Here is a 25,711-nt window from a genome sequence, read left to right on the forward strand (position 1 = left end):
TCAACTCAAACTCATACATAACCTGCACAGGTTCTACCCCTCCTTATTGGATGAATGCTAGAGAGGATGTGGCCAGAGTGGCACATTTGTATAAAAAACTTTCTGGTATTTTCCCCAAATCCAACCATTTTGGGAAGTGATCTGGGGTGGCATAAAGACCATGACCAACAATGAAGTCCCTTCAAATCCACTCCCCAGTCTGCAATGCTTTCATCTTTAATGCTAGATCTGTGTGAGAAACACAGACTCACAAAACTCTCATTGTTAGAGGCAAGAAAATGCATCTTCCAACTCTTGACTTCTCTCACCATAAATGTGTGGATTAGGCACTTGTAGGACGTAGGCCAATCAGTGTGTGATGTACAGACTCTGCCTATAAATAGGTTCCCTCTTTCCAACCCTCCAACAGAGGAAAGGGTGGGTTAATGGTTTTTTTCATTCGTTCATGGGATGTGGGCATCGCTGGCGAGGCCAGCATTTATTGCCCATCCCTAATTGCCCTTGAGAAGGTGGTGGTAAGCCGTGGTCTTGAACCGCTGCAGTCCATGTGGTGAAGGTTCTCCCACAGTGCTGTTAGGAAGGGAGTTCCAGGATTTTGATCCAGCGACTATGAAGGAACAGCGATATATTTCCAAGTCGGGATGGTGTGTGACATGGAGGGGAACGTGCAGGTGGTGTTGTTCCCATGTGCCTGCTGCCCTTGTCCTTCTAGGTGGTAGAGGTCGCAGGTTTGGGAGGTACAGTCGAAGAAGCCTTGGCGTGTTGCTGCAGTGCATCCTGTGGATGGTACACACTGCAGCCACAGTGCGCCGGTGGTGAAGGGAATGAATGTTTAGGGTGGTGGATGGGGTGCCAATCAAGCAGGCTGCTTTGTCGTGGTTGATGTCGAGCTTGTTAAGTGTTGTTGCAGCTGCACTCATCCAGGCAAGTGGAGAGTATTCCATCACACTCCTGACTTGTGCGTTGGAGATGGTGGAAAGGCTTTGGGAAATCAGGAGGTGAGTCACTTGCTGCAGAATACCCAGCCTCTGACCTGCTCCTGTAGTCACAGTATTTATATGGCTGGTCCAGTTAAGTTTCTGGTCAATGGTGATCCCCAGGATGTTGATTGTGGGGGATTCGGCGATAATAATGCTGTTGTATGTCTAGGGGAGGTGGTTAGATGCTCTCTTGTGGAGATGGTCATTGACTGGCACTTGTCTGGTGCGAATGTTACTTGCCACTTATGAGCCCAATCCTGGATGTTGTCCAGGTCTTGCTGCATGTGGGCATGGACGACTTTATTATCTGAGAATTTGCGAATGGAACTGAACACTGTGCAATCATCAGCGAACATCCCCATTCCTGACCTTATGATGGAGGGAGGGTCATTGATGAAGCAGCTGAAGATGGTTGGGCCTAGGACACTGCCCTGAGGAACTCCTGCAACAATGTCCTGGGGCTGAGATAATTGGCTTCCAACAACCACTACCATCTTCCTTTGTGCTAGGTATGACTCCAGTCACTGGAGAGTTTTCTCCCTGATTCCCATTGACTTCAATTTTACTAGGGCTCCTTGGTGCCACACTCTGTCAAATGCTGCCTTGATGTCAAGGGCAGTCACTCTCACCTCACTCTGGAATTCAGCTCTTTTGTCCATGTTTGGACCAAGGCTGTAATGAGGTCTGGAGTCGAGTGGTCCTGGCGGAACCCAAACTGAGCATCGGTGAGCAGGTTATTGGTGAGTAAGTGCCGCTTGATAGCACGGTCAACGACACCTTCCATCACTTTGCTGATGACTGAGGGTAGGCTAATGGGGCGGTAATTGGCTGGATTGGATTTGTCCTGCTTTTTGTGGACGGGACATACCTGGGCAATTTTCCACATTGTCGGGTAGATGCCAGCGTGGTGGCTGTACTGGAACAGTTTGGCTAGAGGCGCAGCTAGTTCTGAAGCATAAGTCTTCAGCACCTCATCCGGGATGTTGTCAGGGCCCATAGCCTTTGCTGTATCCAGTGCACTCAGCCGTTTCTTGATATCATGTGATATGAGCACAGACCGCCATTGGTCACCCTACTGTACAGAAAAAAGAGTGATTCATCCAAAATTGCCCCTGGAGGGATGGGATAGCTCCTGTAAGCTGGAGTTCCTTGGTTGAGTAGAGAAATTAAAATTAAAATTCTCTTCCCGCACCGTTACTTCTGGAATCCCCCAAGGATCTGTTCTTGGCCCCCTCCTATTTCTTACCTACATGCTGCCCTTTGACGAAATTATCCAAAATCCGTCAGGTTCCACATGTACCCTGACGACACCCAGGTCTACCTCACCACCACCTCCCTCGACCCCTCCACTGTCTCTGATTTGTCACACTGCTTGTCCGACATCCAGTACTGGATGAGCAAAAATTTCCTCCAACTAAATATTGGGAAGACCCAAGCCATTGCCTTCGGTCCTCACCACAAACTCCATTCCCTAGCCACCGACTCCATCCCTCTCCCTGGCCACTGAGGCTGAACTAGACCATTCACAACCTTGGCGTCCTACTTGACCCTGAGATGTGCTTCTGACCGCTTATCCGCTCTATCACCAAGACCATCTACTTCCATTTCTATAACGTCGTCCGTCTCCACCCTTGCCTCGGCTCATCTGCTGCTGAAACCCACATCCATTCCTCTGTTATCTCTAGACTTGACTATTCCAATGCGCACCTGACCGGCCTCCCATCTTCCACCCTCCATAAATTTGAACTCATCCAAACCTCTGCTGCCCGTATCCTAACTCGCAGCAAGTCTTGTTCACCTGGTACCCCTGTGCTCTCTGACCTACATTGGCTCTGGTCCGGCAAAGCCTTAATTTTAAAATTCTCATCCTTGTTTTCAAATCCCTCCGTGGCCTCGCACCTCTCTATCCCTGTCACCTCCTCCAGCCCTATAACCTTCCAAGACCACTGCACTCCTACAATTCTTGCCTCTTGTGCCTTCCCGATTTTAATCGCTTTAATTGGCGGCCATGCCTTCAGCTGCCTAGGCCCTAAGCTCTGGAATTCCCTCCCTAAACCTCTTTGCCTCTCTACCTCTCTTTTTTCTCTTTTTTAAGATGCCCCTTAAATCCTACCTCTTTGACCAAGCTTTTGGTCACCTATCCTAATATCTCCTTATGTGGCTTGGTGTCAAATTTTGTTTGAGAATTGCTCCTGTGAAGTGCCGTGGGACGTTTTACTATGTTAAAGGTGCTATATACGTGCAAGTTGTCGTTAAAATGACTTTAAAAAAAAAAAGGCATATGATAAATCTGGGCTAATAATAATAAAGAAATAATTGAGTAAAAGGCAAACAGTTGGCCAAGGGTCTCAGACCAATTATAGGCACTTTCATACCGCACAACTGGCTGAATTCATCCAGGTCAGTACAGAATAGGCAATGAACCTTGGAACTTCCTGATTTGCGTGACTTACTAGCATACCATGGTACCTTTCTGGATTGTGTGAATCAGCACACTGAGCTTTTGAGGGAGTGTGTACGCCATCAGTTCTTGGGCTGAAATTATTTAATTAACAATGAACAAAGTTTGAGCTGTTCATTTAATTGTAAACTCAATCCTCAGCCTTGGAATGGGTTCAACTTTAATAAGTTTATATGTTGGTGAGAAGTTGCTGCTTTTTTGTGCATTTACTTTTTGGTCTGGGGTGGGGAAACTGATTGTGACAGATTACCTGTTTCTGTGATGGAACAATGTCATTGTATTGTACTGTGTGACTGGACAATTGGTAATAAAGCTCTGAACTTGCTTAAAAGCTGTTAACATTTTCCAGTTCTGATGAAAGGTCATAGACCTGAAATGTTAACTGTTTCTCTCTCCATAGATGCTGCCTGACTTGTTGAGTGTTTCTAGCATTTTCTGTTTTTAATTGGTAATACTGTATTGATACTCATTCTACTTAGATATAGCAGAATACCCAACATAAAATAGGAATTCAGCTGAATCATGACAACCTAATTTTATCTATTCTACTTGGATCACAATGCTCTGGTTTAAGAATGACTGACTGGGTACTAGTAGCTGGGAGTGTTAGAATACCTCCTTCCTTGACCACTTTTCTCTTTGTGTCCTTGCTGCTGTTGTCTCTCATCATAACAGAGATGAGCGTATGACCTTTAAGAACCTTCATCCGTCTTCTGCTACTCTGAAGTGCTCTCCCTTAATTCCTCAACTGTTACTTCTCTCATCGTCTTTAAAAGCTTCCTTAAAATCGACTTATTTGATCATACTTTCTGTTTTCCATCTCTTTCTGCCTTTTGTTTCTTCTCATTAACTCCCTTGGGGTGTTTACTGTTTATATAGATTCATGTTGCTTTAAATAAAAAAGAAATAATTTCTGGAAAGTTGGGGAGTATGTTCAATTTTGACTGTTCCGATCCCTGTCCTGTACTTGTATTTTATAAACTTTTGTGCTCATTGTTTTGTCATGTAGGGAAGTGGAACCTGTTGTGTACTTATTGCTTCTGGTATCAACATTCAGACCAAGTATTGCATTGTATGGCATATTTGGGCAAAGTACAGTTCCATTAGTTGGCTTGACTGTATAGTAAAATCCTGTGCGTGTTCCAATGCAAGATTAATAATGGGGTGGTCAAAAGTAAATTCTAATGGAATAACATAACAGAGGCACTAGGAAAACGTTCTGAGTGAGCTATTGCCAGTTTGGACCTGACTAATGGAAAGCGAAGGGAGAAATTGCAGAAGACAGTAAATTCAGTCTGCTGGCAAAGGACTAACACCAATACAAATGGAAGGGACCAAAGTGGGGAAAGAAAGGGACTTTTTTGTGAAAATTATACATGCTGAATAAATGCCCAGTATTCTTATGCAACTTTCAAAATATTTGCATAGTGTCAGTGTAGGGTTTTATTCTTATTGAACACAAAATTTGTGCTTAAACTTTAATGTAGGATTTTGGTTAGATAAGCAATGTACACTTTCCCGCCTCACCTACTGCCTTACCCTGCATTCCATCTCTGAAAAGCACCTGGGAATAATGCTATTCTACAATAAGATATCTGCTGTTGGCAATATTACAGAAATCCTGCAAAGCTATTCCAAGTTTTTTTTACTATCCAAGAAATATATTTAAAATTGATTTGGATAAGTTTAATATAAAGCAACAGGACAGACTCTGGAAGAATGTAACTCCTGCTGGCTAATACGAGTTGACGGGAATTATTTTGTTAAGTGAGATGACTCTCCTTTCTTTATTCTAACTCTCTATATAACTTTTTTTTTCTTGAAACTTCTGCAGACATTTAGAGTAACCTGTTTTTATTTCTTATATTTTAGAAAATTTTAAAATCCTTTGCAGCTGTACTTTAAAAACCGTGCAGATATGCGCAGTGTGTGAACACAATTGTACAAATGACATGGTTTACCTGCAAGCCTTCGTAAATACCAAAAGCTGCTGCAAGAAGCGACCACGTAATGTTTCCTCTTGTTTGCTTGTGAGAAAATATAATGCTAGAAACTTGATTTTCCCAACAGAACAACTACTTGAATTATATGCTTCCATTTATATAGAGCTTTTAAGAGACTTCAGAGGCAGAACATCTACCAAGCAGTAATGGAAGAATTAGGGGAGGTGATGCACTGGAATTTGAGAGGAAATTTTTTTTGAGGAGGCTTATGAAAGTGCAGAGAGGGGTAGCACGGTGCAAGGATTTAAGGAGGACGATCCAGAGCGTCTGACCTAGACGGCCGACTGTTCTGTCATCAACGGTACAAATGGAGGGGGGTGGAATGCAAAATAGTCCAGAGTCAGGAAACTGGAGGGTATTTGCTGGCATTTAAGTCAGAGGTAGGCTGGAGCGAGGCTGTAGAGGGATTTGTAAATGATGAGGATTTTGAAATCCATACACTAGAGACTAGAAACCACTGGAGCTTTGTGAGGCAGGAGTGATGGGGGAGTGGGACTGATGCAGGATAGGATGCTGCTGTGGTGTTTAGGACTGGTTGGAATTTATGTAGAAGGAACCTCAGGATGTCAAGTGAGGAGAGGGTTGAGAAGTTACTTTTGGAGGTGTTGAAGGCATGGATGAGTGTTTTGGTGATGGAATTTCGTAAGGATAACCTAGGAATGTTGCGGAAGTGCGGGTAGGATTGCGCAGGTTAGGGTAGAAGCTATTGTAGTACATGTATTGGCTCAGTTGGCTACAGTGGAACCAAGTGAGGCCGGTGACATGGGAAAGAGGGTAGAGTAGTCAATTTTGTTACTTCAACAAGATTTTGGGAAGAAGGATGTTGTGTACCATAATATGGACTCCTAGACAGTGTGTGTTCGAAGCCTGTGTATAGCATCACATTCAATTCCTAATCCTGTACTTCCTTGATGCATGCTTTCCTGCAAGAGTCTTTGGATAGTGATCAGGAACGGGAGTATTTTGTTCATAGAATCATAGAAGTTTACAACATGGAAACAGGCCCTTCGGCCCAACATGTCCATGTCGCCCAGTTTATACCACTAAGCTAGTCCCAATTGCCTGCTCTTGGCCCATATCCCTCTATACCCATCTTACCCATGTAACTGTCCAAATGCTTTTTAAAAGACAAAATTGTACCCGCCTCCACTACCGCCTCTGGCAGCTCGTTCCAGACACTCACCACCCTTTGAGTGAAAAAATTGCCCCTCTGGACCCTTTTGTATCTCTCCCCTCTCACCTTAAATCTATGCCCCCTTGTTATAGACTCCTCTACCTTTGGGAAAAGATTTTGACTATCTACCTTATCTATGCCCCTCATTATTTTATAGACTTCTATAAGATCACCCCTAAACCTCCTACTCTCCAGGGAAAAAAGTCTCAGTCTATCCAACCTCTCCCTATAAGTCAAACCATCAAGTCCCGGTAGCATCCTAGTAAATCTTTTCTGCACTCTTTCTAGTTTAATAATATCCTTTCTATAATAGGGTGACCAGAACTGTACACAATATTCCAAGTGTGGCCTTACTAATGTCTTGTACAACTTCAACAAGACATCCCAACTCCTGTATTCAATGTTCTGACCAATGAAACCAAGCATGCTGAATGCCTTCTTCACCACCCTATCCACCTGTGACTCCACTTTCAAGGAGCTATGAACCTGTACTCCTAGATCTCTTTGTTCTATAACTCTCCCCAACGCCCTACCATTAACGGAGTAGGTCCTGGCCCGATTCGATCTACCAAAATGCATCACCTCACATTTATCTAAATTAAACTCCATCTGCCATTTTGGTGCCCCTGGAATAATGGGAGAGCAAAAGTCAACAGTAGCCTTCTGCCAGCTACCGTTTTGGTTGAGATCAGCCAACTTAGTACAGACCAGGGATTGAACCTGGGATCATCTTGGCTTGTATTGTATAACAGCACACCACAAGGTGCATTCAAGCACTGTGCTATTGGAGCGACTTACGGAATCATTCTTAATAAATTGGCCGCACCATTATCAGGATCCTGCTGGGCTGTGCGGAAGCATCATTAGCTGTTAATTGCAGGATAAGCACAAATGAAGAAGACTGTTTAGCCCACCTTAGCTCTTCCATTCAGAAAGGCTGTATTGTTCTGCTCTTCCCAATCCCTTCCACTTACCCATCACAGCATCTGACTGTTTCTTAAATGACTTCAGGGTTTTTGCCTGCTTTACCATGCCAGTCCATTCCAAGTATGGATCACTCTTTTTGTGTGAAGAATTTCCTGATATTTGTCCTAAATTTGCCTTTCACTAGTTTGAACTTTGTTCAGCTGTCACAGTATAGTTTGAAGTTGTGTTCTGGATTTTAATTTTCTGTACCATTTTGTTATACACCTCCAAGCTCACATCTGTTCCCTCCTGTCAAGATTGAAAAGCCTATGTTTCTCCATTCTTTCCTAATAATTCTGTCCTCTGATTTAAAGAGATAGTCTCATGGCTCCTCTCTAAAATGCCTCAAGGTGTGGTCTGACCAGAGCACTGTACAGTTTAAGCAAGACTTTTGACTTTTACTGTTTTGGCTAATTTTTCCTCCTTATGTGCAGTACTTTCACACTTGTCCATATTGCTCCACTCTCATGCATGTTTATATGTCCTTTTGTAGTTCTGAGCTGCCACCTTGTAAAACTGCTACTCCTGGTTTGGTATTTTCTGTGAATTTGACCAGTTTGCACTGAGCTTCTGAATACAAATCAATAATGTAAGTTAAAAATGGTGTGGCTCCCAGCACTGATCCCTGGGGCACTCCATTATCACCTCATGCCTCCCTCCCGGCTGACACAACTTCTCTAACAAGTAATTGCTGTTGCCCATCCCATCAGCATTTGTCTGTTGCTTGCCCTAATGGCTATATTCAATGTGTGAGCTTGGAAAGTCAGTGTTGGCAGGCTACTACTTCATAGGGGGCCTTCCATCCAAACTGTTTCTGTCTTTACTAAATACTCTCACATGCGCACACTAGATTGTGAACCTTTTACCTTTGCACTCTTTTTTAAAAAAAGCTTTGAATATTTAGTTCACTTCAAGATGGTCTCAATTTGATTGCATATTTTTTATTGTTGCAATGCCTAAACACTTTGTAGCAATGCAGAACATTGTTACGAAATGTTTAAAGAGGACAAAATGTTCTCTCTTTTACTGTTTTAATGCTCTTCATCCTAAATGCTGCACGTGCTGAACTTCAAGTTCTATATAGACCAAATATTCTAGAAATTTAATTGATCCTATGTACAAATGTTTTTATTGGAATGACTAATCACTTTGCAATATACGAATTATTGGTCGTAGGATAACATTTTTCTTGATTTTAAAATGGTATGCTTAGCAGGATTGGACAGTACTTACTAGAGAATGGGAGAAAGTAGATTTGCTGTAATTTCGTTTTATTTTTATAACAATTGTTGTTCCCATTTCCTCACTCACTACTTGCCCCTCCCACACCCACTACTGCTCCCTGTCAAAAAGAACTGGAATCTGGAATGTACTTTGACTTGGCTGTGATGTCCTTTCTCAGAAGTTTTTTTTACCTAAAAATGGACACTTTTTTAAAGGGTTGTGCTACAGTATATAAATTCAGTTACTGCAAGCTAATGTACTTCCTGTTTCCATTCCTATTGTCTCAATACTTTAACACTGTGGTAAGTCAGTAACAGGCCTCCTCCTTCCTCTTCTGTGGTGTAAATATAAAGTGGTCAGATTAGCTGTAGTAACTTGTCATTCTTTTCGAAGTACAATATTAGTTCATACAAATGTAAAAATTACTTGTGCTATTTTCATAATTTTGTTCATATTTTCATTGAAAGTGGATTAAGTTGTCAAGATGTCTGAAAGTGATGGTTTGAACAGAGCTGCTGTGACCACTGATAGTTTCTCTGGCGGCAAACGCATTTTGGCAAGGTTTGTAAGTTTATTATATAAAAAAAAACTTGTATGAATTTTTAAAAGAGGAACACCTTATAAACCTGGAGTTATCCTGACAATGTGTGCAGTACAGAACAAGTAATGAGTTAGCCTGTTAATTGTTATAATTAGTTACAGATGCATTGGTGTACTGCATTTGCCCAGAAAGTGAGTTTTAAAAAAAAATAATCTTTTTGTAGGTGGTATAAGTTAGTAATTGAAAACCATGCCTCAGTCAAAGGACAGAGAAAGTTATGCTAGAACACCTTTCTATTACTTTTTATAGGGGCCAGCCTAACCAGTCAGAAGCACACATTTAAATATCAAGAAAATACCATTTCATAGGGGGTACTGTTTCTTAGTATGGGGATTTCTAAATTCTTGAGACTGGCTAGGTTCAACATTAGTGGAATACTTTTTACCCTGATAAGGATCTGCGGTATTCATGTTATATGTAATTAAAATGGAAAGATTAATTTTGTGCCCCTTCACTTATCAATGGTGTATGAATTTCAATTGCACTGCATTTCTGAGAGTAATTCATGCATATTTCTGTTTTGCATTTCTTCTCTTTTTTTAAAAAAAAAACAGCCCTACTCACAATCCTTCAGATTTGTTGATGGGGGAACTTCTTGATAGCGATCACTGGCTGAATGATGCAGGAGGGGATACAACGGCATCCTTACGTGGGGGTAAAAATGAGGAAAAGCTACAGCAGAGTATAAATGAAAAACAACAGGAGGGATTTATAGATCAAGTAGAAATGCCATTAGGAATGAAAATTAAAAATGACTCTCCTGGAAAATCCGAACAAGTGACTTCACCTCAGAAAGGAGGGAGTCCTACAAACGTGGCCAGATTGGGAGATTTCAACAGCTCAAATTCGGCCCGATCTGAACAGCAGAAAAAGGCGGAGTTGTCTAAAAATGCCACTGCTCGAGGAGGACAGGCTGGAACATCTTCATCTTTAGTAGAAAGGAATGAATCGTCAGCAGCAGGTAGCTTTCAATCAACGTTAACTTGCAATATTTTTCCCTTTTTTAAAAAAAAGCATGTATCTACAAACATGTAACTATATTGAGCCAGATTTTGTTGGAGCAGGGCATCTCATGGTGTGCCCAGTTAGTTAGACTTGTTCGTGCACGTTTAGGTTTCAAAATTTTTTGCCCACGAGGTTGCTGGAAGTTTGAGCTGATAGTGGCGCAGTGAGGGAAACGGCATCTGGGACAAACAGTGTATCTCCTTAACCAATGAGATTTAAGGATTGAGAAATAAACCGAGGAAGGACTGAGAAGGAGGGTGAATTCAATGTCAAATCAGTACAGAAAGAGAAATAGAGAGGGAAAGAAAGATTGAATTGAGAGAGAGAAAAAAAGAAACAAAGGAAAAGTAAGAAAAAAAATTTAAAATTTGATACTTTTTTAAAAATCTCCTAAGACAATTCACAACCTGAAGGAATGAGACTCCAAACTTTTATAATTGTTTACTTTCTGGACAAGAGAGGTCGATTGGCAGTCATTAACAATTATCATGTCGTTAAAAGGATTCTTAACGCTGTTAATATCAAGACTTACTTTGGCGTGTTTAATGGGCAATTAATATGCAAATCCAGCAATTTCATGAAAATCGCGGGGAGGTTAAGAATGAGATGCCATTTTCGCAAAGCTAACAGTGGAGCGGTGCAAATCGGCCAGCAACTTGTGGCAATTCGTAATTCACGGGTTATCTCTTCCTCGCTCCAAGTTGCAGACCGATTTGCGCATTAATAACGGCATGTGTCATTCAGGACAGCGTTATTTTTTCAGCAAAATCTGGCCCGTTGTGACCTTTTTTTAAAAAAGTGCACTATTTTGAGGGTATCTCCTACTTTTGGGGAATCCTCTAATCTGTATTTGCAACCTGAAAGAACTTTTTTCTTTATAAAAGGTACTCGTTTCTATCCAAAAGTCATTACAATTATATGAATATTTGTTTCTTGCAAAAAGACTGATTGCTTTTATTTCTCCCCAGCCCCCCACTCTCCAGCTGTCCTATGGTTTATTGTAGACTGAAAGGTAGCAACTCCTATTTATGGCCTTTTTAAACTGTTACCAGGTAGCAGCATTTTATATTTCAGCCTGGACAGTGAATGTCAATGAACTTCATGACTGTAGGGGGAGGGGAGATCAATATTGCTTATCCAGGCCCTGTTTTCAACTTGTGCTCACCACATTATTTTCACAAGGAGGATAGCATTCAGGAGTGGAATCCTGGATGATTTTTTTTTCTCTTCTCTCATCCCCTCCCTGCCTCCCTTTGCCCCCAGTATTCTTTAGTCTGGGAGCAGTGAGGACTGTGATAGACTTCAGTTATGCGGAGATACTGGAGAAGCTGGGGTTGTTCTCCTTAGAGCAGAGAAGGTTAAGGGGAGATTTAATAGAGGTGTTCAAAATCATGAAGGGTTTTGATAGAGTAAATAGGAGAATCTGCTTACAGTGTTCAGTTCCATTCGCAACCCTGCAGATAATGAAGCAGTCCATGCCTGCATGCAGCAAGACCTGGACAACATCCAGGCTTGGGCTGATAAGTGACAAGTAACGTTCGCGCCGGACAAATGACAGACAATGACCATCTCCAACAAGAGAGAGTCTAATCACCTCCCCTTGACATTCAGTGGCATTACCATCACCGAATCCTCCACCATCAACATCCTGGGGGTCACCATTGACCAGAAACTTAACTGGACCAACCACATAAATACTGTAGCTACAAGAGCATGTCAGAGGTTGGGTAGTCTGCGGCAAGTGACTCACCTCCTGACTCCCCAAAGCCTTTCCACCATCTACAAGGCACAAGTCAGGAGTGTGATGGAATACTCTCCACTTGCCTGGATGAGTGCAGCTCCAACAACATTCAAGAAGCTCGACACCATCCAGGACAAAGTAGCCTGCTTGATTGGCACCCCATCCACCACCCTAAACATTCACTGCCTTCACCACCGGTGCACCATGGCTGCAGTGTGTACCTTCTACAGGATGCACTGCAGCAACTCGCCAAGGCTTCTTCGACAGCACCTCCCAAACCCGCAACCTCTACCACCTAGAAGGACAAGAGCAGCAGGCCCGTGGGAACAACACCACCTGCACATTCCCCTCCAAGTCGCACACCATCCCGACTTGGAAATATATCGCCGTTCCTTCATCGTCGCTGGGTCAAAATCTTGGAACTCCCTACCTAACAGCACTGTGGGAGAACTTTCACCACACTAACTGCAGCGGTTCAAGGCGGCGGCTCACCACCACCTTCTCTAGGGCAATTAGGGATGGGCAATAAATGCTGGCCTTGCCAGTGATGCCCACATCCCATGAACAAATCTTTTTTAAAAAAAGGGTCAGTAACCAGAGGACACAGTTTTAAGATATTTGGCAAAAGAACCATAGGTGAGATGAGGAGAATTTTTTTACACAGCGAGTTATGATGATCTGGAATGCACTGCCTGGAAGGTTGGAGGAAGCAGATTCAATAATAACTTTCAAAAGGGAATCGGGTGTAAACTTGAAGGGGAAACATTTGCAGGGCTATGGGGATAGGGCAGGGGAGTGGGATTAATTGGATAGCTTTTTCAAAGAGCCAGCACAGGCACGATAGGCCGAATAGCCTCCTGTGAAGTATCATTCTACGATTCCTGCTGATGCCGCAAATTGCTTGTTTGTACAGCCGGAACCCTAAGACCTTATTGGTTTGTTTTAGCTGTGCATTTCTGCTAATGGAGCTCTTGGTTATTCTTCATCCTCATCTTGTGGCACCAACATTAGACTCTGCTCCTGAGATTTTATTTGCAATTACCTAAGGAAGGAGAGAATAACATTGAGCAGACGTGTAAACAAAAGAACATCTAGACCATGAATGGTACCAGCACAATTAATTCCTGTTATATGAAAGTTATTTTTTTCTACTCCCTGTTCATTGAGCTGTTTTCGTGACCGGATTCCACCAAACGTTTAGTTCCAAACTGTGTTCACTACGTGAGTGTCACTATGGACGGCAGGATCAACAAAATGGAATGTAGGTTGCCTGCAATTGCAGATCTTCCAAAGTGGTGGGAGTGGCATTAATTTTATTTTCCAGATTTCTCCTGTCCCATCTATCCTGAAGGCACTGAATGTTGCTATGGTACAGTTCCATAGGCACTGGTAGCCCTGATTGTTGGCAGGCCATTAAATCAAGGAAGGCATTGCAGCTGAACTCAATCTTGTTTTCACTTGGTGCCCACAGACAAGCGTTTGTTGCAGCAGCCACATTGATAGCAATCAGGAGTTGGAACAATGGCTGCTTTTGTTTTTCATTTTTTTTGCCTCGCTTCTCCCCCCTTCCCCCCCATACTTTCCTTTTACCCTGCCAGCACAGCACAGTGTCAAGGATCATTGTAACACCATGGCTGAGATCAACTAACTCGATGTAAACTGGGAATCAGATTTGGGAACACTGGTCAATAATTAGTATGATTTAGTGCTATCATGGACCATATGTTTGCCCACTAGACTGTAAGGAGAGATCTCTTAATATAATTGGTTTGATTTTTAATTTCCTATTGGAAGTTCCCTGAAAGCAGTGAATGACTTAATCACGAGTATTAGGAGTACAAGTGAATGTCTCTCATGGTTCAAACTTAGAATTACTTTTTTTGTAACTTGCCCCTGTGGAATGACCTTTTATGAACTTGTTTATAGAACACAAGAAATTCAGGTCGCACCTGTTTATTGAAGATTGATTTCTGATCATGGCGTGCTCCTAGATGGCTCAATGGAAAGACTCACCACACAGCTTGTTTCTAAGCCATGTAGACCAGTGCCTGCACTGAGTTAGCTGATCCCTGCCAGGGCAGTGGTGCAGGGTACTAAACTTGAGCTGTGTGCCAGGGCTAGCAAAGAAGAAAAAAAAATTGCCCATGTTTCCTCTAGGGATATTATGGTTAATTAGTGACTTCTATTGGAAAGCCCACCTGCATAGGCATCGAGGTAAGGATAGGATCAAGCTTGGGTGTGATGATCCCCAAAATCAAATAACCTGCTAGAACTCCCTCTCTGTTCATGTGTGGAAAATGTCCATTTGAGTGAGGTTCAAGAAGGCTGCCAGTTCTTATAGAATTATAACCCAGCATGATTAAGTACCATCAAGGGGAGAAGGAGGAAATATAAAACGACAAATAATGTGTGCAAAAGTGGGAGGCGTACAAACTGAGTTAGAAACTTGTTGGGCAGTTATTTCTCCACATTCTGTTAGCTAAGAAGTATTTGAATTTTGTGATTAAAGGTGAAGGACGTCAGTGCTGCAGTTGTTGTACCCCGCATTCGCATCGAGAAGTTCGAGGTCAGGTATAGCTTGAGTTAGTAATACAGAGTAAAGCTCTCTCTCTGTTATCCCAATAATGAGCTTTACTGACCAGCTGAGTGCTCCTCATTGTACCATTTAGTGTGACATTTCATTTTCACACCAGCAATTTTTCATAAGGGTCTTGACTCACTTTTATATTGGTGTTCAGGTGCTGGGAGAGTAATGCTGAAGTGGAGGCAGTTGCTCTCTTTCCCTTTCCACAGTGCCACCACTGCCTGCCCCCCACCGGCCATTTTTTCATTACCAGCCCACCACTGGTTCTAGTGGACTTGTTCAAGGGCAATAGAATGGAGCCCTATATTTTCTGCACCTCTGACAGCCACTTTTGGTGCCTGTGAAAGATCAGATCCTAGATGCTGTTAGAAGTGTGGAGTATGCATACTTACTATAATGTATGTTGGCAGTGGGAGTTTATAGTAATACTCAGTGTTGGTAGCGTGCCCCTGCTGCTGGTAGCACACCTTCAACTACTCTTGACAAGTTATTGTATCCATTTCATGTGCATTTTGATCACAATTCAACACCAAAAGTCCAATTTGTTAACTACTGTAAATTATTGGCACACATTACCCTTTGGGGCAAAACATATTTTACTTCAAATTATTTGGTTCTCATTACATATCTGCATAGTTAATCAGAACCTATAAAGGGTCCTGTAATGGGGAGGTAGTTGAGATACAAGATGGGCTAAAAATTGATAATAGGAGGTACTAGAAAGGCTGGCTATGCTTAAAGTAGATAAGTCACCTGGTCCGGAAGGGATGCATCCTAGGTTGCTGAGGGAAATAAGGGTGCGGGCCATAATCCAACCCTCCTTAGATGTGGGGGAGGTGCCAGAGGACTGGAGAATTGCAAATGTTTCACCCTTGTTCAAAAAAGGGTGAAAGGATAAATCCGGCAACTACAGGCCAGTCAGTTTAACCTTGGTGGTGGGGAAGCTTTTAGAAACAATTTTTCTCCCGGATTATCAATAGTCACCTGAACAAGTGTGGATTAATAAAAGAAAGCCAGCATGGATTTGTTAAAGGCAAATTGTGTTTAACTAGATAGTTTTTTGAGGGCAATGCGGTTGATGTGTATATGGACTTTCAAAAGGCGTTTAATAAAGTGCCACATGGTAGGCTTGTCAGCAAAATTGAAGCCCATGGAATAAAAGACAGTGGCAGCATAGATACGAAATTGGCTAAGTGACAGGAAACAGAGAGTAGAGGTGAACGGTTGCTTTTCAGAATGGAGGAAGGTATACAGTGGTGTTCCTCAGGGGTCGGTACTAGGACCACTACTTTTTTTGATATATATTAATGATTTGGACTTGGGTGCACAGGGCACAATTTCAAAATTGCAGATGGCAATAAACTTGGAAGTATAGTGAACAGTGAGGAGGATATTAGTCATAGAATCATAGAAAGGTTACAGCACGGAAGGAGGCCATCGAGTCCGTGCTGGCTCTATGCAAGAGCAATTCAGCTGGTTCCACTCCCCCGCCCTATCCCCGTAGCCCTGCAAATATTTTCCTTTCAAGTACTTATCCAGTTCCCTTTTGAAGGCCATTATTGAATCTGTCTCCACCACCCGCTCAGGCAGCGCATTCCAGATCCTAACCACTTGCTGTGTTTAAAAAAAAAATGTTTTTCCTCATGTCACCTTTGGTTCTTTTGCCAATCACCTCAAATCTATGTCCTCTGGTTCTTGACCCTTCTGCCAATGGGAACAGCTTCTCTCTACTCTGTCTAGACCCTTCATGATTTTGAATACCTCTATCAAATCTCCTCTCAACCTTCTCTGTTCCAAGGAGAACCACCCCAGCTTCTCCAGTCTATCCACGTAACTGAAGTCCCTCATCCCTGGAATCATTCTAGTAAATCTCTTCTGCACCCTCTCTAAGGCCTTTACATCTTTCCTGAAGTGCGGTGCCCAGAACTGAACACAATTCCAGTTGTGGCCGAATCAGTGTTTTATAAAGGTTCATCGTGACTTCCTTACTTTTGTACTCTATATGCCTCTATTTATAAAGCCCAGGATCCCATTTGCTTTTTTAACTGCTTTCTCAACCTACCCTGCCAGATCTCTGTTCCTATACCCCTTTTAGAATTGAGCCCTCTAGTGTATATTGCCTCTCCTCTTTCTTCCTACTGAAACGTATCACTTTACATTTTTCTGCGTTAAATTTCATTTGCCACGTGTCCGCCCATGCCACCAGCCTGTCTATGTCCTCTTGAAGTCTATCACTATCCTTCCCACTGTTCACTACCCTTCCAAGTTTTGTGTCATCTGCAAATTTGAAATTGTGCCCTGTACACCCAAGTCCAAGTCATTAATATATATCAAGAAAAGCAGTGGTCCCAGCATCGACCCCTGGGGAACACCATTGTACGCCTCCCTCCAGTCCGAAGAACAACCATTCACCGCTACTCTGTTTCCTGTCACTTAGCCAATTCTGTATCCGTGTTGCTACTGCCCCCTTTATTCCATGGGCCGCAATCTTGATGATAAGCCTACCATGCAATACTTTATCAAACGCCTTTTTGAAAGTCCATATATGCCACAGCAACTGCTTTGCCCTCATCTACCCTCTCTGTTACCTCATCAAAAAACTCTATCATGTTAGTTAAACACGAAATAAAAACAGAAAATGCTGGAGAAGCTCAGCAAGTCAGGCAGCATCTGTGGAGAAAGAAAGCGTTTCAGGTCGAAGACTTTTTGTCAGAACGTGAATTGCCTTTAACAAATCCGTGCTGGCTTTCCCTAATCAATCCACATTCGTCCAAGTGACTGTTAATTCTGTCCCGGATTATCATTGCTAAAAGTTTCCCCACCACTGAGGTTAAACTGACTGGCCTATAGTTGCTGGGTTTATTCTTGCACCCTTTTTTGAACAAGGGTGTAACATTTGCAATTCTCCAGTCCCCTGGCACCACCCTCGTATCTAAGAATGTTGGGAAGATCATGGCCAGGACCTCTGCAATTTCCACCCTTACTTCCCTCAGCAATCTAGGATGCATCCCATCCGGACCTGGTGACTTATCTACTTTAAGTACAGCTAGCCTTTCTAGTATCTCTATCAATTTTTAGCCCACCCAGTATCTCGGCTAATCTTCCTTTACTGAGTCTCTGGCAGCATCATCTTTCTTGGTAAAGACAGATACAAAGTACTCATTTAGTACCTTGGCCATGGCCTCTGCTTCCTTGAGTAGATCTCCTTTATGGTCCCTTATTGGCCCCACCCCTCCTCTTACTACCAGTTTACCATTTAGATGCCTGTAGAAGAATTTTGGATTCCCTTTTATGTTTGCCGCCAGTCTATTCTCATACTCTCTCTTTGTCCCTCTTATTTCCTTTTTCAGTTCCCCTCTGAACTTTCCATATTCTGCCTGGTTCTCACTTGTGTTATCAACCTGACATCTGCCATACGCTCCTTTTTTCCGCTTTATCTTACTCTCGATCTCTTTTGTCATCCAGGAAGCTCTGGCTTTAGTTGCCCTACCTTTCTCCCTTGTGGGAATGTACCTAGACTGTACCAAAACCACCTCTTAATAGACTTCAAGAGGACATGGACAGTCTGGTGGAATGGACGGAGACATGGCAGATGAAATTTAATGCAGAGAAGTGCGAATTGATACATTTTGGCAGGAAGAACGAGGAAAGGCAATATAAACTAAATGGTCAATTCTAAAGGGCATGCAGGAACATTGAGACCCGGGAATATATGTGCACAAATCTTTGAAGCTGGCAGGACAGGTTGAGAAAGCGGTTATAAAAGCATACGGGATCCTGGGCTTTATAAATAGAGGCATAGAGTACAAAAGCAAAGCAGTTATGTTGAACCTTTATAAAAACGCTGGTTCGGCCACAGCTGGAATATCGTGTCCAATTCTGGGTACCACACTTTTTAGGAAAGATGTGAAGGCCTTAGACGGTGCAGAAAAGGTTTACCAGAATGATTCCAGGGATGAGGGACTTCAGTTATGTGGATAGACTGGAGAAGCTGGGATTGTTCTCCTTAGAGCAGAGACGGTTAAGAGGAGATTTGATAGAGGTGTTCAAAATCATGACTGGTTTAGATAAAGTAAATAGAGAAGTTGTTCCCATTGGCAGAAGGGTCGAGAACCAGAGGACACAGATTTAAGGTGATTGGCAAAAGAACCGAAGGCAACATGTGGAAAAACTTTTCTATGCAGCGAGTAGTTATGATCTGGAATGCGCTGCCTGAAAGGGTGGTGGAAGAAGATTCAATCGTGGCTTTCAAAAAGGAATTGGATAAATATTTGAAGAGAGAAAATTTGTAGGGCTACGGGAAAAGGGCGGGAGAATGGGACCAACTGGATTGCTCTTACAAAGAGCTGGCACAGGCTCGATGGCCCAAAAGAGCGGCCTCCTGTGCTGTAACAATTCTATAATTCTATGCATCAGGAGCACTGGTTTTAAACACCGTGTAAAAGACATTTAACTTGGCAGTATTCTTAGTCACTCAATGAAGATTTAAAAATCTGAATGTCATTGCTTAATTTCACCCCCCCCCACCCCTGCTTCCTCTCCCCCGAGGGAGGAGGTGGCCGATGAATGCAGGCCTTTCCTAAAAAGAGAATTTGGGAAGTTGGAGGAGGGGTTGCAATAGATGTTCTTGGCTTACTGGCTTAATGTGTTACTGACCTATTAGTGGGAAGTGCCAAGTTATATTAGCGCAGTGTGAACTTGCAAGTAATTTGCTACCCAGTCTGATTGCTGCAATCTATTGGGTTGGAATTGAAACTGAAAATTGGAATACCTGATGGGAACAGATATACATCGGTTACTCTTGCATTCACTGCAGTGGCTAACTATAGAGCAACATTGGTAGAGGGTTGGGAACAGTTTGCTCAGCTGCCTCTTGTCAAAAAGATTTGCAACCAGAGTGTTTTGATGAAAAAACGGAGAGAGTTGATGATTATATGGACTTTCAGCAAGCGTTTGATAAAGTACCGCAAAGTATGTTTATAGCAAAATTGAAGCTCATGGGATTAAAGGGGCAGTGGCAGCGTGGATTCAAAATTGGTTGAGAGCCAGAAAGCAGAGAGTAGTGGTGAACGGTTGTATTTCGGACTGGAGGGGTTGGTACTAGGACCATTGCATTTTTTAATATATATTAATGACCTGAACTTGGTGTAGGGGGCATAATTTCAAAGTTTGTGGATGACATAAAGCTTGGAAATGTAGTAAACAGTAAGGAGGATAGAAAACAGACTTTAGGAAGACATAGACAGACTGGTGAAATGGGAAGACACATGGCAGATGAAACTTAATGCAGAGAAGTATGAAGTGATGCATTTTGGAAGAAAAAATGCAGAGAGGCAGTATAAACTAAATAATAACATTTTAACAAAGATGCAGGAACAGAGAGACCTGGGGGAGCACATACATAAATCTTTGAAGATGGCAGGACAAGTTGATAAAGCTGTTTTTAAAAAAAAATACGGGATCCATGGCTTTCTAAACAGAGGCAGAGAGTACAAAAGCAAGGAAGTTATGGTAAATCTTTATAAATCGCTGGAGTGTTGTGTCCAATTCTGGGCACTGCACTTTAGAAAGGATGTTAAGGCCTTGGAGAGGGTACAGAGGACATTTACCAGAATGGTACCAAGGATGAGGCAATTCAGCTTTGTGGAGCTGGGATTGTTCTCCTTGGAGCAAAGAAGATTAAGGGGAGATTTAATAGAGGTGCTCAAAATTATGAGAGGTTTTGATAGAGTAGATCGGGAGAAACTATTTCCACTGGCAGGAGGGTCGGTAGCCAGAGGACACAGATTTAAGATAATTGGCAAAAAAGCCAAGGGGGAGATGAGAATTTTTTTTTTTAACTCAGTGAGTTGTAATGATCTGGAACGCATTGCCTGAAAGGGTAGTGGAAGCAGATTCAATAGTAACTTTCAAAAGGGAATTGGATATATACTTAAAAAGAAAAATTTGTAGGACTATGAGGAAAGAGCAAGGGGGTGGTGGGACTAATTGGTAGCTCTTGAGAGCTGGCACAAGCACGATGGGCCAAATGGCCTCCTGCACTGTATCATTCTATGATTCTAAGAGTAAAGAGACAGAAAGATGGGACCTAGAGAACGGGGAGTAAATTTTTTTGTGATACTCCCCCCCCCCCCCCCCCCCCCCCCCAAACCCCCCCCTTCAATTTAGTCCCCTCCTTAGCTGATGCAGTAATTTGTGATGTGGTACGGCTCTACAGTCAACTTTCTCCTACTTATTTCCATTGTATGTAAGGAGTCTTACAACACCAGGTTATAGTCCAACAGCTTTATTTGGAATATAACCTGTTGGACTATAACCTGGTGTTGTAAGACTCCTTACATTTGTCCACCCCAGTCCATCACTGGCATCTCCACACCATTATATGTAATTAGCAGCTATTGTCTTTCTGATCCAACCTGCAGTATAATGTGTGCAGTTCTAAATCTAAATATACTGGGGCTGCATGTAATTAAATATTCCTTTTAGTGTTTTGTGTACATTAGCTTGGCTATGCTTATTCATGAGCAATGGAACATTGCTCCACAGATATTGTAAAAGGTGTGCAAGAAGTTAATGTTAAATAATCCCTTATGTAATTAGTGTTAATTGACTGGAAAAGATGGGCTGCTTAAATCCCATAAGGTGAAATATTGCCTCTTCAGAAGAGACAAATGTTTATGTTTCCTTGTTTGTTTACTTCAGTTAAGGTGACTCCAGTGACACCGTACACTGTTCACATGGCCCCTGCAACCGAGTTATGGACCACAGAGAAGAATGGTGCAGTTAAGATCCGAATGGAGGATTCGGGTTATGGTGCTGAATTACCCCTAACTGTTAACCAAGTGCTCCAACAGGCGGTAGAAAGTTATGGTAAACATGTTGCTTTAGCTTTCAAGCAGAGAGATCGATGGGAAAAAATGAACTATGAACAATATTACAATGCATGCAGGAGAGCGGCAAAAAGCTTTTTGAAGGCAAGTACCTCCTGTCCATCTTAACATGACATTCTAAGCTTAAAACAACTTTATAGAAGAAAAATGTCAAATGTAAGGAATTACGATTTTTCATTCCCAGTAAGATGAATTATTGATTAAATATGAATTCAGCAATGTTCTTGAGGGGATTAATGAATGTTCGCTGCCAGGTTAAATAATATATTTGCATATTTGACCGATTGCTTAAACGTACCTGTACAATAACTTATTATAGTAACGTAATATATTTTTACTTGTAATTTTAAAAACAGAAAAAGAAAAACTTGCTTTGATATAGTGCCTTTCATGACCTCGGGACATTCTAAAGCACTTAACAACCAATGAAGTACCTTTTGAAGTGTAGCCACTGTTGTAATGTAGGAAATTTTGAAGAGAGGTAGGTAGTAAAATGTCTGTTTTTATGTGTTTACAGCTTGGACTCCAACGTTTCCATGGGGTTGGTATCCTGGGATTCAACTCTCCGGAGTGGTTCATTGCAGATATAGGAGCAATTCTGGCAGGGTATGCCAATAAAAAGTGTAACGTAGTGAACTTTTGTAACCTAATGGAGACTCTACTGTATGTTATACTTGTCAAGATTGCTTATAGACTTCAGTGTGTTTTTGTATTTTTATAAAAGATTAATTGATAAAGAGACAAGAATTGGTTATCGTTCTACTATAGGGGTTTTATCTTTTGTTGTTCAGAATTGCATTCCTTAATAATGCATTGACATTGCATGAATATATCAGTAAAAAATTTGGAGGTATTGCCTACAAGTCAAAGGACAGCTACTTGTTCATATTGAGGAAATGGTTCCAAATATGATGCAGTTGCTTATATTCTGAATTCACACCATTTACACTGAGGGTGCATAGGCATTCTGACCACATTTGAGCAAATGTGCTAGTGTAGTTGCTGTAATGTTGCACAAGATATTTTAATGCTAAATGGTCACTGTTAATGCAATTTTACTTTAGCCACCACCAACTTTTTGCCAGAAGAGGGCAAAACCACCTCATGGGGTGTTTTTCATTGTTTTTGAAGTAGTAAATATGGTAATAGTGAAGCTGTGTGGAGAACATAGCCAGGTAGATTGCTGGGGAATGTCCAGCCATCTTTCTGTTAGCAATAAGCAAGGAAGTATTGCACTTTGACCCTCTAGTCTGTTAGAGTACTCATTACAACTATGTATGGAATAAGTGAGTTTCTTTGTATATGTCTTCAGTCATTGTGAAGACTGATTTCTTCAGGACAATTGTGTTGAAACTAGCTTTGCTGCAGGAGATGATTAAACGTTTTGAAGGACCTAATTTTTCTTTTTGTCTACTCACATCGCTGTTGTTGAGGACATTGATTCCATCGTGGGGTTTAGTTCCACAACTACTTGAGACTCTCCTGCACCTCACCCTACCGTTCATCCTTCATGCAGAGCCTAGGCAATCAGAGTTGACAGTCTTTTCGACTGCGGGAGAACATCACTGCCAAGTCTAACACTGTCCTCATCAGATGCCCATGCAGAGGTCACTGGCTACTGATTTGGAACAGGAACCCTGGCTAATTTTGCTCTCTAACCCAAGGGCACTGATGGCAATTGCAGCCTCCAAGGCACTGTCCCAACTGAGCTCTGCTAACTTGGCACAGAGCAGGGATCAAACTTGGGATCCTCCTTGTCTGTACAACTCAGCTACTCACTATCTTAACACGTTGAACAGTTAGGAAGTTCTGAATTAAACCAAATTTTAATACAGAAGATGGGAATAGATTTGAAATTCATTTAAAATACTTGAGGTTAAGCGAGTGGGCAAGAAAGTGGCAGATTGAGTATAATATGGGGAAATGTGAGGTTATTCACTTTGGTAGGAAGAATCGAAAAACAGAATTTTATCAAATGGTGACAAACTATTAAATGTTGGTGTTCAGAGGAATTTGGTTGCCTTTGTACAAGAAACACAAAAAGTTAGCATGCAGGTACAGCAAGCAATTAGGAAAGCAAATGGCATGATGGCCTTTATTGCAAGGGGGTTGGTGTACAAGAGTAAGGAAGTCTTATTACAATTGTACAGGGCTTTAGTGAGACCTCACCTGGAATACTGCATACAGTTTTGGTCTCCTTATCTAAGGAAGGATACACTCGCCTTAGAGGCGGTGCAACAAAGGTTCACTAGGTTAATTCCTGGAATGTGAGGGTTGTCTTATTAGGAGAGGTTGAGTAAATGGGCCTGTGCTCTCGAGTTTAGAAGAATGAGAGGTGATCTCATTGAAACATATAAGATTCTGAGAGGGCTTGACAGAGTAGATGCTGAGAGGTTGTTTCCCCTGGCTAGAGAGTCTAGAACCAGAGGGCATGGTCACAGGATAAGGGGTTGGCCATTTAAGACTGAGATGAGGAGGAATTTCTTCACTCTGGGGTAGAGAATTCCAAAGATTCACAACCCTCTGAGGGCTGTGGATGCTGAGTCATTGAATATATTCAAGGCTGAGATCGATAGATTTTTGGACTCTAGGGGAATCAAGGGAAATGGGGATCGAGCAGGAAAGTGGAGTTGAGGTCAAAGATCAGCCATGATCTTATTGAATGACGGAGCAGGCTTGAGGGGCCGTATGGCCTACTCCTGCTCCTATTTCTTATTTTCTTATGTTCTAGTCCAACTGCTGATCGTCTTGTCCTGTTTTATAGAGTTGCTGTGAAATTGGATTTTCTGTGTCAATAGTAATGCAAATTCAGTCATGGCTGAAAATTTGTGCATGTAATAATAGCAGTTTTCTCTCAACTGCAGTGGCTTGGCTGTTGGGATTTACACAACAAATTCTCCAGAAGCATGCAAGTACGTGGCACACAACTGTGAGGCTAATGTGCTGGTGGTGGAGAACCATAAACAACTGCAGAAAATTCTGGAGGTGCTACTTGTTTTAATTGTAGTTTACATTCTGTTTTAATAATTGTATATGACTTTTACAAGGAAAAAGAACTGTATAACTTAATATGTAGAGGAAGGTGGACCATAGAATCCTTGAATGTTACAGCACAAACAGGCACTCAGCGCATCAAGTCTGTGCTGGTGCTTTTCTCCACAGAACTATCTGGTTTAATGCTTGCTCCCTATTTTTCTCAAATAACTGTCTAATTTCCTTTTAAAATAATTTATGGACTTTGCTTCAACAACTGTTTGTAGCAAAGAATTTGCATTCTTGCTGACCAGATTAGTGGCAATAATCTGATCACTGTTTACCTTCTTGTAAGCCTTCATAATCTTGAAGACCTTCACCAATCCACCCCAGCTTTAATGTAAAAAGCTCTAAGTTTTTTCAAGTTTCTCCTCATAATTAACTCCTTATGACCAGTAATGTCCTAGTGAATCTAAGCTGCACCATTTATATTGCTTTTATATTCTTCCTTGAATAGTGTTGCCAAATGTTCATAATACTCCAACTGTGGCCAAACTAAAGTCTTGTTCAATATTATCTCCTTTTGTATTCTGTGGCACTTGATACAAAATCACGATTCAATTTACCTTTTTTTAATGACTGTAGCTACTTGCACTGCCCCTTTTTAATGATCTGTGTATCTGCATCAAGGTGTCTCTACTCCATTTAAAGTCTTGACCATTTAAAGTTTTAAAAAAAATTAATTCTTGGGATGTGGACGTTGCTGGCAAGGCCAGCATTTGTTGCCCATTCCTCATTGCCCTTGCAAATGTGGTGGTGGACTGCCGCCTTGAACTGCTGCAGTCCTTGCAGTGAAGGTGATCCCACAATGCTGTTGGGTATTAGGATGAAATTACTGAACAATAGGGAGACACAGGAGACACAACTGAAGTAAGACTAATAGTCTATAATTTCCTGGCTTATTCCTATCTTGTTTTTTGAAGGAGGAGAAGTCACATTTACCACCCTCTAGCCCTCTGGCACAATTTTTCTTTTCACAAAATATTGTAAAATTATAGTTAGTCTATGCTATTTCTTCCCTAGGTTCCTGCAGGGTCTTCGGGTGTAAA

The 25,711-nt window shown here is 42.0% G+C and overlaps 1 protein-coding gene across 3 annotated transcripts in view; it reads left to right on the forward strand.

The window, feature by feature from the left end:
* LOC137322076 (long-chain-fatty-acid--CoA ligase ACSBG2-like) overlaps positions 1 to 25,711 on the forward strand; it is an 88,139-nt gene that overhangs the window by 17,751 nt on the left and 44,677 nt on the right. The window contains exons 2-6 of one of the 3 annotated variants that reach the window (XM_067985144.1): positions 9,276 to 9,369; positions 9,964 to 10,370; positions 21,442 to 21,713; positions 22,147 to 22,235; positions 24,494 to 24,614. In XM_067985144.1, the coding sequence (XP_067841245.1) occupies positions 9,293 to 9,369; positions 9,964 to 10,370; positions 21,442 to 21,713; positions 22,147 to 22,235; positions 24,494 to 24,614 (966 nt within the window). In that variant the 5' untranslated portion in view covers positions 9,276 to 9,292. The remainder of the gene's footprint in view (positions 1 to 9,275; positions 9,370 to 9,963; positions 10,371 to 21,441; positions 21,714 to 22,146; positions 22,236 to 24,493; positions 24,615 to 25,711) is intronic. The other 2 variants (XM_067985152.1, XM_067985161.1) reach the window with 2 other exon arrangements.

Source organism: Heptranchias perlo, chromosome 1 (assembly GCF_035084215.1).
Source record: "Heptranchias perlo isolate sHepPer1 chromosome 1, sHepPer1.hap1, whole genome shotgun sequence".
Taxonomy (NCBI): domain Eukaryota; kingdom Metazoa; phylum Chordata; class Chondrichthyes; order Hexanchiformes; family Hexanchidae; genus Heptranchias; species Heptranchias perlo.